This window comes from Cavia porcellus, unplaced genomic scaffold, assembly GCF_034190915.1.
Source record: "Cavia porcellus strain 051 isolate PalLab524CR breed Dunkin Hartley unplaced genomic scaffold, mCavPor4.1 scaffold_26, whole genome shotgun sequence".
NCBI classification, from domain to species: Eukaryota; Metazoa; Chordata; class Mammalia; order Rodentia; family Caviidae; genus Cavia; species Cavia porcellus.
The window spans coordinates 14354769-14367637 of NW_026947509.1; the positions used below are offsets into that span (position 1 = coordinate 14354769).

Sequence of the window (12869 nt, forward strand, 5' to 3'; positions counted from 1 at the left end):
ACCAATTAAATCAAAACAAAAATCCACAACCAATATTAAAAGAAACTTATCACCTACTAAAATAATCATTTCATAAAGGAAGGCTACTTTAACATTAGAAGAACGAAGTACAGAATTTCAAAAAATAATCCCTTGAGTTGTAACAATATTACTTGAATAGTCTTATTTTGCACTTATTTCTGCTTAGAAATCAGATGTCAATGTTATTAAACAGCTGCTGCATCTGTAGACTGTAAATGAAAGTGTATCTCTTGAAATAAAGGGAGTTTCAGTACACTCTGTATTCAGACCGTAACTGCAAAATTAAATATGGAAACAGGATCAGAACAAAAACAATAGCACTGACATGACTAAATCCAGCTGACAGAGATGAAAAAAGAAAAGGAGACCGTATCATATGAAATTTTAAATGGTAAAACATTTAGAAAATAAAAGCATCTAACAGAGAACTAGTATACTAAGAAAAACCTTACTGTATGTCACTCCTCAAAACAGAATAGTAACTTGAAGATGCTAAATAGCAAAGCAGAGAAGAGCTCAATTTACATAACATCTTTCTATTAAAAACTCTTGAAAGCTAAATAGGTTTTTTGCTACATGCAGGGAGGGATTCATAGGAAGTGCTAGATTCAATAAATCTCAGGAATATTAGCAGTAGGTGGCACGCTGTATGGATGACTTACAAAGCTTTTTCCAATTCTGAAATTTAATGAATCACAGGAAGGGAATAAATACTACCTCCTTTAAATTGCTAGATGAGTAGCAATAATAGATGAGTAGAAAGGATTTAATCAAAGACAAAGGTACAGTTATAGGTTGTACAACTTATTACATAATATGTAACACAAACAGATTTCACTAACATTGTGCTTCAAAATTTTTCAGCTTTAAATGTATAAACACCTTAATTAAGAAAACTGCTGCATAAATTCAGTATGTACATACATGCACCCACAAAGCAGGTAGGGGAGGGGTGAGTCTGGCATTTAGTTGAACCATACATTGTAGGCATTCACTCATTCAAAAAATTTCTCCTCATAAAAGGTAATAGTTCTATGGCATTTATTAATGACACATTAAATAACAACTTATTTTCTGCTATGTCTCATTTGTTTTTCAAATCTAAGCAATGCATGTTTCAGACTCTTCCACTGCTATGCCATCACTACTTGTAAGTACTGTTTATGATGTTTTCTTTAATCTTCCTTTTGTTGGTTACTTTGCTGCATTTTTTGACATAAACTTAGTCTTAGTACATACTGACCATTATTGACTCTGGCTAAAAAAATTTATACTGTTGCACAACCATTTCAACTAAACTGGACAATACAGATGCATCAGATTAATCAACTACAGATGTTTTTGTATTCTTTTTATACCTCAAAATGGCTTACTTATTGCTGAATATTCCTTGTGAAATATTTAAGTAAATAAAGACGCATTCATTAACGAGTACTCATTGTTCAAAATCTTCATTACTACATGTCTAATGAAAAAAGATGGTCCAAGACTTGTCCTCATTAATAATAAAACTATTTCCTACTGAAACCAATCAACATTTAATGTAACAATCAATGTTATTCAACCAAGCATTTTCAGATGGTAATTGATCTTTTATTCTTCTAGAATAATCTGCAACTGTTCAGATATTTTAGTTATCATTTAAGTACCACACATTCAGATACTTAAGAGTACATTGCTTAACACCCCAGTAAGGAAGAAAAGAACAATTACAATAATGAATATTTTTCAGGAACAGAATTTTCTTTTCGTTTGTTTGTTTGAGTACCAGGGATTGTCGCTGAGCTAAATCCCCAGCAGGAACTGACTTTTTTAACACATAGGAAATATTTAAGAAACATGTAGATTACTTACTACAATCTTTCAGAAAACCACTAAATTTACCAGTAAAGTTATATTTGAAGTTTCACTGAATATAATTCTACAAATTCAGTTGAATTACAGATTATCTTTCTTTTTAAAAACTGGTTGAAATTTGAGAAGTGAACTGTGAAGAAAATGCCTGTAATCCCAGCATTCTGGGAGGCAGAAGTAGGAGGAACTCAAGTTTGAAAGGCCTGCCCAAGTTCACGATTTAAGGAAAATTCGTCTCTAACATTAAAAAAGGTTAGGGGCTTAGCTCAGGGCGAAAGCTTGGTTCAATTCCCAGCATGGTGGTGGTGGTGAGAAAAAACCTTAATGAAAAGTACTCTATGTGACAAAACCCACTCACGTAAAAACGTAAGGGTAGTTATCTCTTAAAAGGCAAGTTCAAATGGAAAATAATTCCTTAAGGGAAGAAAACTTAACTTTATAGATTTCTATGTGAAAATGTTATTTGTAACACTTTATACAGTTGATCACGTTATCATCAACTTGAAGGTGAATTTTAAACATTAAACTCTACTGCTAGTAAATAGTAAGGGAAACATTCTTTTCCTTACATAGAAAATTACTTTATAACTGAAGTTCCATTTTAATAAAATCACTTTAACATTAAAGAGACAAAGACTAGGTCTATACAACTGTGAGAATCAAATTCATTGATACAGAGACTTAATGAGCATCTCTGCCTTCCACTAGTTTGGGGTGGAAAGTAAGTTAACTTTCAAGTTTTAGAACGTTTCTCTTGTCTCTGCCAAATGCTCTTTAAGTAAAACACAAAATTCTATTATCCTACACACAGATCTAAAAGCAGGTCTGGTTTTATTCTTACAAATGGCAGAAATAAAAAAAAAAAAAAAAAGGTTTGTAACTTGCTATTTATCAATGCAGTATTTCCAGAACTTAAATTTCTAAGTCTTTAAAGCTTAAGCAGCTAGGGTTTTATCAGTGAAGATCTAGATGCATCATGTAACTTTCATTATTTCTCCACCTGCTCCTCCCTAATGTTCTTCATCCTTTCTTCTGCTTGTTTTAAGCAGAATTGGCAGAAAAGGGCTCGAAGCTTTGTGTTTAAGACTCAAACTATTTTAAAAGATGCGTTTTCAACCACATGTATCCTCAACAAATTCCTGCCAAACACCTGAATTCTCTTTGACAGGCTAAAAATAGTTTCAGAAACATACCAAGCCTATGTCTTTTATTGTCTAAAAAAATAAGTACTAAACATGTATTCTAACCTATTCCCTTAGGAACAAGAATGCCTTGCCCACACAAAAAAACAATTCTATTTGTTCATTTCCCTGCTACACAACAGCTTCCTTGTCTGGCCTTCCTGCCCAGTCGTAATTTCGTATTGATCACCCTAATAGACTAGGACTCCAGGTATATATAGTCTCTGTCTTCTTTATATTCTTGGGGAAAAATAAGTAAAACTCTACTGAAAACTAGAAACCAGAAATTTGGGGGATTTTAAAATGTAAACCCCATGTTTTACGTAGCTGCTAGTATGTACAAAAATGGAACGAAAGTATACCAAAACGCTACGTTTCAATCTTAGGACAATGAAGCCCACAGGAAGCCACTCTCTCCTCCCCTGGGTTTACTACGGAGCCGGAGCCAAAGCAGGGTGCAGTCGCCCGGCTGAGTGCATGACACAACGTCTTTGACGCCCTCCCAACGTGGCCACCAGGCTTGTCCTCTAACCTACCCCAGACCGGCTCCCACCCCGAAACCAACATACAATGGGGACGGGCACACGGCTGGCTCCCGGGATGGGGAAAAACCCTGTACCCGGTGGCGGCGCAGCCATTCCCTCAGATGCTCCGCCCGCACCCTCCGCGAACTGCTACGGCGCAGGGGGAAGGGCTGCACAAAGCCAGGCGGCGCGGAGAACGACTCCACTCGTTGCGGGACGGCAGGGACGGTGGCGGCCGGCCAGGGGCAGCCGGGAAGAAGGTCGTGGGACAGGCAGGACCCGGGCGGCCTGGTGGAGGTGGGGGATGGGTGCCCGGGGCGGGGCGGCGGGGGCGGCGGTGTCGCCGCGGGGAGCATCCAGGCTGCGCCCCTCAGCCGCCCGGGCCGCGTCCCCGCCCCGCCGCCGAACGCTGGCCGAGCCCGATCCCGCTACCGGTCTGAGGATCCGAGGAGGAGATGGTTCGGCCGCCAGCGCCCACACAGAGCGGCAGGCGCATCACTTACCCCTCACCGCTGAGAGAGGGACCGGACGGGGGAGGCGGGGCGCGTTGCGTCCCGTGAGTCCTTAGCACGCCGTCCTCCCCCCACCCCGTCGTCGTAGTCCTTGTCGTCGCTGCCGCCTCCGGTGTTGTCGTCGCCGCCGCTACGGCCGAGCCGCAGGCCCCTTCGCTTCGCTGGGCAGTAACGTTATTCCACACACGCCCTGAACATAGCGGTAACGGCAGACAGCGGCCGCTTAGTGCGCAGGCGCCTAGAGAAAGGGCGAGGAGCCAGGCCCTATCCCCTCCTCCTGCTCAGCCCCGATGATCTTTTACTGCGCAGGCGCCAGTGCCAGACAATGAAAAGAACTTGTGTAGAGGGTCTCACCCAACACGCTTCCCCAGCTGCCCACTGCGCAGGCGTGCCCCCCAAAGACCGGCAGGAACAATGAACCGGACCCTGGCAAAGTGGGGACGGCAACCAACGCGGACTACATTTCCCAGCGGGCAATCCGCCAACTCCCAGCCGAGGTCGGATTGCTGGGCATGCTAGGAGTTGTAGTGTCAGCCCCTTCACAGAGGAGGTTGGAAAACTTGGAGCTTCTTTGCTTGAGAATTGACTTTACCGTTTAGATAGACGTCGCAACTGAAACAGGTTTAGAGTTTATTACATGCTTCCTTCAGAAGCCTCAGGGGTCAACTACAAATGAGCACACTTTGAAACGTCAAGTCCTTTAGTGAGCCCTGTCAGCTGGATGATCCAGACAACGCAAGGATGGGAAGAAGGCGGGACTCAACAGGGCTGGGCTAGAGTGAAAGGATTGGAACCTCCCACAGTGTCTCTTGGCAACAGGCTTTGGCCGCCAAACCGCCCAAGCAAATACCCTCTGGGAATTGTAGTGTATCTAGAGGGCCCGACGCTGTAGACTCCGAGCCTGTGAACTACATCTCCCGGCAGCCACCGCGCGGGCCACAAGGTAGGAGGAGTCCCCAAACGCTCAGTCCGGAGTTCCAGGCTCCCCAGTGACAGCAGCGGCAAGAAGCAGCAGGCATTCCCTCTGTGCTAGGCCTGTCCTCCGAGGGAAGTGCACTGGACATCTCCCCACGTAGCTCCCATCTTTGGGCCCAGAGTCTGTGCATGGCGAAGTCCCTAGGGAACTCTACCCTGGAAGAGAGTCTGGGGCAATATCAACGGAGTCTCAGGGGTGAGTTGCTCCGAACCTCTGTGCCTAGTGCCTTGGTACCTGGGGCCTTAGTGGGAGGGAACAGATCAGGTCCCTTCCTCACACCTCATTTGGGCTTCAGCCAGGCTGCAGAGGAAGATAGATGTGGCTCTGATTTTTGAGTCTCGTAGTAGTTTCCTGACTCAACAAGGTGTCCTGATCTTAACTGAGCATCTGTCTCAACTCGTGCCAGCAGAAACCTGTCGACGGCTCCATGCCACTTATGTCATACTTTGCCGTAATCCACTTCATTCATGATTTACACTTTTTGGACCAATTATGGTGTCACAGATTGAAGGTGACTTCAAGACCAGGGGAAGGCAATGGCAGTTATTTTAATCACAGCAGTTTGCTACTTGCATGCAGGAAGTCATTTAAAACTTACAACAATCTTGTGAATAGTTTTGTTTTACACACGAGGAAATAAAAATTCAGTGAGGCCAAATTATAGGCCAAAGTCTGCACATCTGGTGTGTAGGAGGGCCAGTTATTAAAGTTAGGGACGTTTGCCTCCCAATTCTATTTATTTTTAGTTAATTCAAATTTTCTTATTACAGTACTGATGGGTGATTATCAGCTGAAATGATGTGCTACTATACAAGAAATTGGAGAGGTTTAATGATGCTTCTTCAGAATGAGAACTGTGGCAGAAAAATTAGAAGACTTTGTTGCTGGCAGATTTGTAATATTATTCTATGCCTACAATTCCAACACTAGGGAGGCTGAGGCAGGAGGACTGATTTGAATTCAAGGGCAGCCTTGGCTACATGGTTAGTTCAAATCCAGCTGAGTTATATGGTAAGACCCTGCCTCAAAAAAAAAATGATTCCTACACAGTAAATTATCTAAAATATTGAAATAATAGGCATATCTTTGGTGCCTTGGAAGCCTCAGAGTTTAATTTAAAATCAGAGGTGATTTGGATGGTCTCCTAGCAGCATGGTTAGGTGTTTCATTTACAGTATAGTTAGCAACCCACAGAATGGCTGCGAACAACTTAGTAATTGGGGAAGTTGGCAAATAATGCCCCTCCTATAATTTAAATCCAATGCATGAAATATAAAATAAAGTAGTCTGTAACCAAAAAGAATGAGAAAAACCAAAATCATGGACAACTCAGATTCGTTTTTAAGTTCCTACATACTTGCATACAAAGATGTAATATTTTTTAGAAAGGACAGTCATCTCTAAAAATGAAGTATCTGAGCCTTAATGGCAGAATAATGTCTCCTCTATTGCTACAGTGTTGATAATAGATACAGTCTTATCAATAATACACACACACACACACATATATATATATATATATATGACTCACCTAATCTGGTCGTTCCAAGCTACTAATGTTTGCATAGATAGACATAAACAAACAAAAAATGTAGTATGACAGAACATGTAACTTCCATATACATTTTTGTAAGCTAGTTCTCTGTTTTCCTTTCAAGACTTTGATGTTTCAGCCTCTAGACACCTTCTGGTATTTATAGGGAAGAGTTTAATGCAGTCAAAGAAGACAATCTGCAACTAGGAACCAGTGATTGAACTTAACTTTGCTCATAACTGTTTGACCTTAGGTAGTTTAATAAAATGTTCTTGGACTTCCATTTCCTCATTTGTAAAATGAAAAATTTGGAATAAATGTGGAGAATTACTGCTTTTAGAAGCCAAGCAGATGACAAAATGTGTGACAGAGTCAGCAGAAGACATTAGGGAAAGGAAAGCTTATCATCAAACTGCATAGATTATACTTTTTCTAAAGCAATGTCTTTCTTACTTCTTCTCCCGACTCTTTTTCCCTCCATGACTTTGTCCAAAAAGAAAGTCAAGCAAAACACACCCAAAAGCCTAGTTCCCCTTCTGGGCACCACTATCTCCCCCTTGGATTGTGAATGTTTGTTTATTCCATCAACACTCACTTGGACTGTGTAAATTATAAAGGCTGTTTCTACCATATCAAAGTAACACTAAGGAGTTGGATTAGGGACAGCAAAAGGGACAAGGTGAATATGGGAATGAAGTATATCCAAGGAAGGCCTTTTTTTTTTTTTTTTTTTTTTTTTTTGTAAATTGCTCTAGTTCAAGAAAACCAGAGATTGAGTTGATGTTCTCTGTTGTACTGTGTCTCATTGGCACATCTTTCCAGATTCTGTCAGGAAAGGGCTCACATCTATAGAATGGTTATGTTAATCTTAGTTTTTAGCTAGTGAATTAGCCAGCAATGATATCATCTGTATCTTTGGCGGACTTAAGAAAAGGTGTACAATTAAAATGAAACTTCTTTTTCTCTGAATTACTCATAAAACAATTTTTTCTCAAATTTTTCTGGATATTGGTTATACATATATGTATAGGTGTATGTATATAGACATATACATACCAGCTTTTACTTTTTACAGTTTAATAGTTTTAACTTTTATCACTATATTTTGCTAGAATGAAAATAAAACTGTACAATGAGGTGAATTAGAAAAAGAAATGATTGAACAAGAGGAGAGTGTTTAACTTGTCCTTGAATAATCTAGAACCAAAACTAGAGTTTAGTGGCATGAAATTGTAAGGGCACTTTCAAATGTTCTTGGTTGGAAAAAGGCACAAGATATGGAGATTGATTATGTCTTCTCTTGGAATGTTCAAAGACTTACGCTTCAATCAGATCATCACTTTATGCTAGAATTTTCATCCTTTTACTTAATGCTATCTCTTTTCAGAGACCAAGTATAGAGAAGATAGCTTGAAATGCATTATGCATCTATTAAAGCAACCTTGATTTGAGGGAAGTTCATCAAACCCACAGGAATATTTAAAGGAATGGAACAAATACTGCCCCATGCTTTAGGCCAAAAACCAAAATGAAGTGAAATGTGAATTCTGGGTTCTCAATTACAGTAAGTGTAACACCTCCCTTGATATCTATATTAGAAGTACTCCATCCTGACTGTAATGTCTCAGGTTGTGCCATGGTCACCAGCTTCGCTATAGAAAAATAGCTCACTGTCACACCCATTCTTTTCCAGAGTCAAGCATAGTCACAATGCAATAAATAATGTATGATAAGAAGGATCTTTGTAATACTGAACTATAATGCTGTGTTTATCTCAACCAGGGATGAGTCTTCTGCCAAGTGAACATTTAATAATGTATGGGGATATTTTTGATTGTCACAACTGGATGTGGGGGGAAGTGCTAGTGGCATCTAATGAGTAGAAGCCAAGAATGCTGCTAAACATGCATAGCCAAGCTCTTACAATGAATAATTATCAGGTCCAAAATGTCAATAGCGGGGCTGGAGATTTAGCTCAGTGGCATAAGCGCCTGCCTTGCAAGCAGGCAGTCGTGAGGTCGATCCCCGGTACCGATAAAAAGGAAAAAGACAAAAAAAAAAAAAAAAAAAAAAAAAAAAAATGTCAATAGCACCAAAGCTGAGACACCATGATCTAGAAGCAGCAAGGCTTTGCTCATAGCTTTTGTTCCACAAGAATCCTACTTGAGAGTAATTACAGATACAGACATTATTGGCTGATGATTTTACCCACATTCTTCTGCCAGTATAACTACAGTTGCTTCTTTATCAGTGGAAGTGACAGGTGCATAAGTCCTCTCAGTTGGTGCCAAAGAAATGCCAGGTAAATCTCTCAGAAAGAATATAGCCAGTCTCTTTAATTTGCCAACTCTCATTCATTCGTCATTCATGAACTTTTAGACCCTGCTTTATTAAAGATGTGTACATTCATGTACATACACTCATAGCTGTTACTACTGATGCCAACCCCTTTAGCACATTTTCAGCTATTAAAATCTTATGATAGAATTTTCTTCGAGATTTTTTTTTCATTTTTGTACTATGCTTTTAATGTCACTATTATACTTGCTGTTTACAGAGCTGGCTTTCTCTAACTTTGGATCGTACTTTGTTTTTCTACCTATCAGTTCCCTAGTAAACTGTGAGAACAATCTTCTACAGCCCAGTCAAGTTTTGACAGACCCATGTTCCCCTTACCTTTCTGTGGTTTCATTTTTCTGCTTGTCTATGCTAGTCTAAGCTTGTGTCAGGAACTTCTGCACTGTATCTCATATCTCAGCCTAGGCAATGGTTCATTGCTTGTTTTCTTAAAAGACAGCTGGACGCTTCACAGGGTGGTCTCATCTCCATGGCACTTAGGCAGCTCTCTTTTACATCTCCCAGGACAGATGGAGGATGTTGAAATTAATAATTCACAGTATGCATGTCGTTGATGATCCTTTGTCTTAGCTTTCCATTGTATAATGAAGTACCTGAGAAAGGAAGAAAGGTTTATTTGGACTTACAATTTTAGGGATCTTAGCCAGTGATCTGCTGGCTCCATTGTTATGGACCTGTAATGAGACAGAACATGATGGTGCTGGGAGTACGTGGCAGAAATGGACCCTCAATACATGGCAGCTAGGATGTACAGTGAGAGAGTTAGAGAGGAAGGATTGAGGACAAGATATACCTACTTCCTCGAACTCAGTCCCATCTCCTATTAGCCTTTTCAGCTTGGATTCCATGGATGAGGTTAGTGTTCTCACGATCCTCTGGTCACTTCTCTCCACTCCACTTCTAGCACTATGATTTTGAGCATCAAGCTTTCAACACAAGGCCTTTTGGGAGCCAATTGAATTCCAAACCATCATATCCTGTCTAGATGCAGATATACTTGTGTGTTGTTCAGAAACGTCTTTTTTGTGTGGTTGTTCAGAAGTACTTGATGAAGAGAAGCTCAATAGTGAGCTGGGACTTAGAACTAAGGGTATAAGGAAACTGGACTAAGAAAACGAGTGAGACAGACTGAAATTCATCAGCAGTCATTAGCTCAAAAAACCTTTAACTGCTCGTTGTACAGATAAATGCTTGGCTAGTGGACTAGCAGAAATGTTACTTACATTATGTTCATGTGGTCTGTAGGACTCAAAAGTCCTATTTGTTTTCATATTCATAATTGTGTTTATATTCAGCCTGTGGTTGATGCTGGAAAGATGACTGCAAGATGCATCATTCTGAAATACCCCACTGTCCTCTGAGGAGAACAAAGGAAATGAGTATTCCTTCTATTCTTGGATAGATTAAGCTGTTCTGCGTTAACGGTGGGATAGGAAATGATAACTGGAACTCCTGTCTAAAGTGTAAGTAGCAGATAACTGCATTCAGTTGCTGTGGTTCCAGTTGAAGAGGGATGAGATTTCATCTGTCTGAATGTTATCATTCATCCCAATGTAACCCTATGTCATAGTCATAATGTGCAGTTATATGTATATTTGAAAAACACTCAGCAAGTTTTGAACTGCTATATTGAATTGACTTTAAAGTGTCATTTACCTCCTTGATCTTAGGTGTAGGGCATAGTTCTTATAAATTCCTTTTCTTCTCTGATCCTAATAATTGAGTCAGTTATTAGAGTAAAACTACAACCAAAACAAAATAAAAATCAAAGCCTGTATATTGTTATTCTTTGGAATAGTTGTTGAGTTCAGTGTCTCATTATATACATAATCTTATTTCCTTATTGCAACTTAATAAAAAACACTCTTTATTACAAGATATCTTATATACTTCAATAATTCCAAAAAATTAAGTAAGAGTATTGTAAAGAGAACTAAAACCTTATTTTGTAATCTGATGAAAGAACTCTACCTATAGGGATTTTCAACTTTTTTTTTTTAATTTTAGATACCATTTTCCTAATATAGCTTGTTAGCTTTTAGTCAAACTAGATATAAATAAATTATTATCCGTTGTCTTAGAGGAAACGTCATTTGATAGCTCTGTGGAGTGCACTTTTAATGTTAGTCAAGCCCTCTGTTTCCTTTCTAATGGATGCAATAAAGGCAAGTACTTTATTCTTAGATTTAAGGGCATAAATCAAAAGCTCTGAGAACTAAATTGCTTATTGTCTAACACTTTGATTTTCCTTTTTCCATTGACAAATCTCTTTAGAAGTGCTGAGTTACTGAAAAACTATTGCTGGTCTTCATAGTACATCTTTTTTGGGCTTCCTTACACTTATGATGAGTGAGAGGTGACCAGGCCTGGTTGGCAGATGACACTTAGTTTGTGTTAAGAGAAAGATGGGACTGGGGATTTAGCTCAGCGGCATAAGCACCTGCCTTGCAAGCAGGCAGTCGTGAGTTCGATCCCTGGTACCGATAAAAAGGAAAAAGACAAAAAAAAAAAAAAAAAAAAAGATACAGCTGTGTGGAAATAGGCTTGGTTTAGAGAAAAACGTAGTGATAAATTCAGTGCTTGTGTAGGCAAATAATAGAATTTCATTGTTTAACTTAGACCTGAAAGAGCTAGTCTCTTTATTTTAATCAAGGCAGAAAATAGGGTTGTTGTAAGTAAAGAAAGTGCATTAAATACCTTTTGGAACATGGAGTATTTTTTTTCTATTAAGTTACATCTTTTTCCCACCTGTCCTGAATTTTGAAATTAATGAGCTTAGAGAAAATGGAATCTGTTTTACAAGGTCCTGTAAAGCATAGATTTATATGTATATGTTTCCATATTCCATATATGATTGGTAATGAATCAGGTCTTTTTCTTGGCGTTGCACTTAAATGGCCCCTGGTGCTGAAGTCCTCTGGCCACTCCACAAGACTGATGGCATGGGGGTAGGGACACTGGGGAGCAAGTGAGGGACCTCTCTCCTCTACATGTAGTCTCAGGGCCTCTCTTTTTCTTGTGGCCTCTTCATAGGTCTCTCCAACAGGGTGACCAGCTAAAAGCAAACATTTCAAAGCAGAGGAAGCCAAAGCTGCCAGCCCCTTTAAAGAGGAGGCCTTGGTCCTGCATGATGATCTTTCACTGCTTTCTACTGGTTAATGCAAATTATAGGCCTAATCATTATTAAACTGGGAGGAGACAAGAAAGTGAGGCAGATTTAAAAATAGCCTTGAGGCTATTTTTAAAGATGAGCTGTCATAGCAGTATCCCTTAAATACATTTTAACCTGCAATCCCAGTACTCTGGGAAGCTGAGGAAGAAGGATCACAAGTCTGAACCCAGCCTGTCCATTTTAACAAGACTTTGTCTCAAAATAAAAATACATTTTAAGAGGGTTAGGATCATGGCTCAGTGTGAAAGTCCTACATTCAGTCCCCAACACAAAAGAAGGAAGTTAACAAAACAAAACAAAGCCTGCCTCTTAGGCTTTAAACCATTCAACAGGTGATCAAAAAGAACAGTACATGTTTACAAAAAGTATTAAAAGGCATTCCCATTAATCCCCCTCAAAATATTTCCCCTTTTTTCAAACATACTTATCCCATCATTCTTGTGACTTTCTGAATGATTCTAGAAGTCTTTCATGAGTGTCTTTGTGCAATGTGGTAATACAGGGTTGACTATTGCTACTGAGTATCAGCCAATGGAAAGACAGGCTCATAAAAACATCATTGTGTGTTGTCTCTTCCACCTTATTCACCAGCTGTGGCATCCTGTGACTTCTGGCTCTTTCCAAAGTCTAAGTGACCATGAAAGGTAAACATTTTGAATCAGTTCAAGACATCAAGGCACAATGGTGCATCTAAAAATACCAAAGAGGACTTCTGGAACTGTTTCAGGAAGTGGCAA

General features: G+C 39.7%; 2 protein-coding genes across 16 annotated transcripts in view; one reads left to right on the forward strand and one right to left on the reverse strand.

The window, feature by feature from the left end:
* The window catches only part of Cep170 (centrosomal protein 170), a 108146-nt gene extending 103828 nt beyond the window's left edge, over positions 1-4318 (reverse strand). For 4 of the 9 annotated variants that reach the window (XM_063237544.1, XM_063237540.1, XM_063237539.1 and 1 more), the window contains exon 1: positions 4084-4318. The gene's annotated coding sequence lies outside the window, so the exon portion shown is untranslated. Of the gene's footprint in view, positions 1-3675; positions 3819-4083 lie in introns of those variants that run through there. The other 5 variants (XM_063237542.1, XM_063237538.1, XM_063237536.1 and 2 more) reach the window with 3 other exon arrangements.
* A 228-nt stretch (positions 4319-4546) lies between these two features.
* The window catches only part of Sdccag8 (SHH signaling and ciliogenesis regulator SDCCAG8), a 194380-nt gene continuing 186057 nt past the window's right edge, over positions 4547-12869 (forward strand). For 4 of the 7 annotated variants that reach the window (XM_003474237.5, XM_063237550.1, XM_063237546.1 and 1 more), the window contains exon 1: positions 4547-5263. In XM_003474237.5, the coding sequence (XP_003474285.1) occupies positions 5197-5263 (67 nt within the window). In that variant the 5' untranslated portion in view covers positions 4547-5196. Of the gene's footprint in view, positions 5264-7989; positions 8167-10255; positions 10424-12869 lie in introns of all 7 variants that reach the window. The other 3 variants (XM_063237547.1, XM_063237549.1, XM_063237548.1) reach the window with 3 other exon arrangements.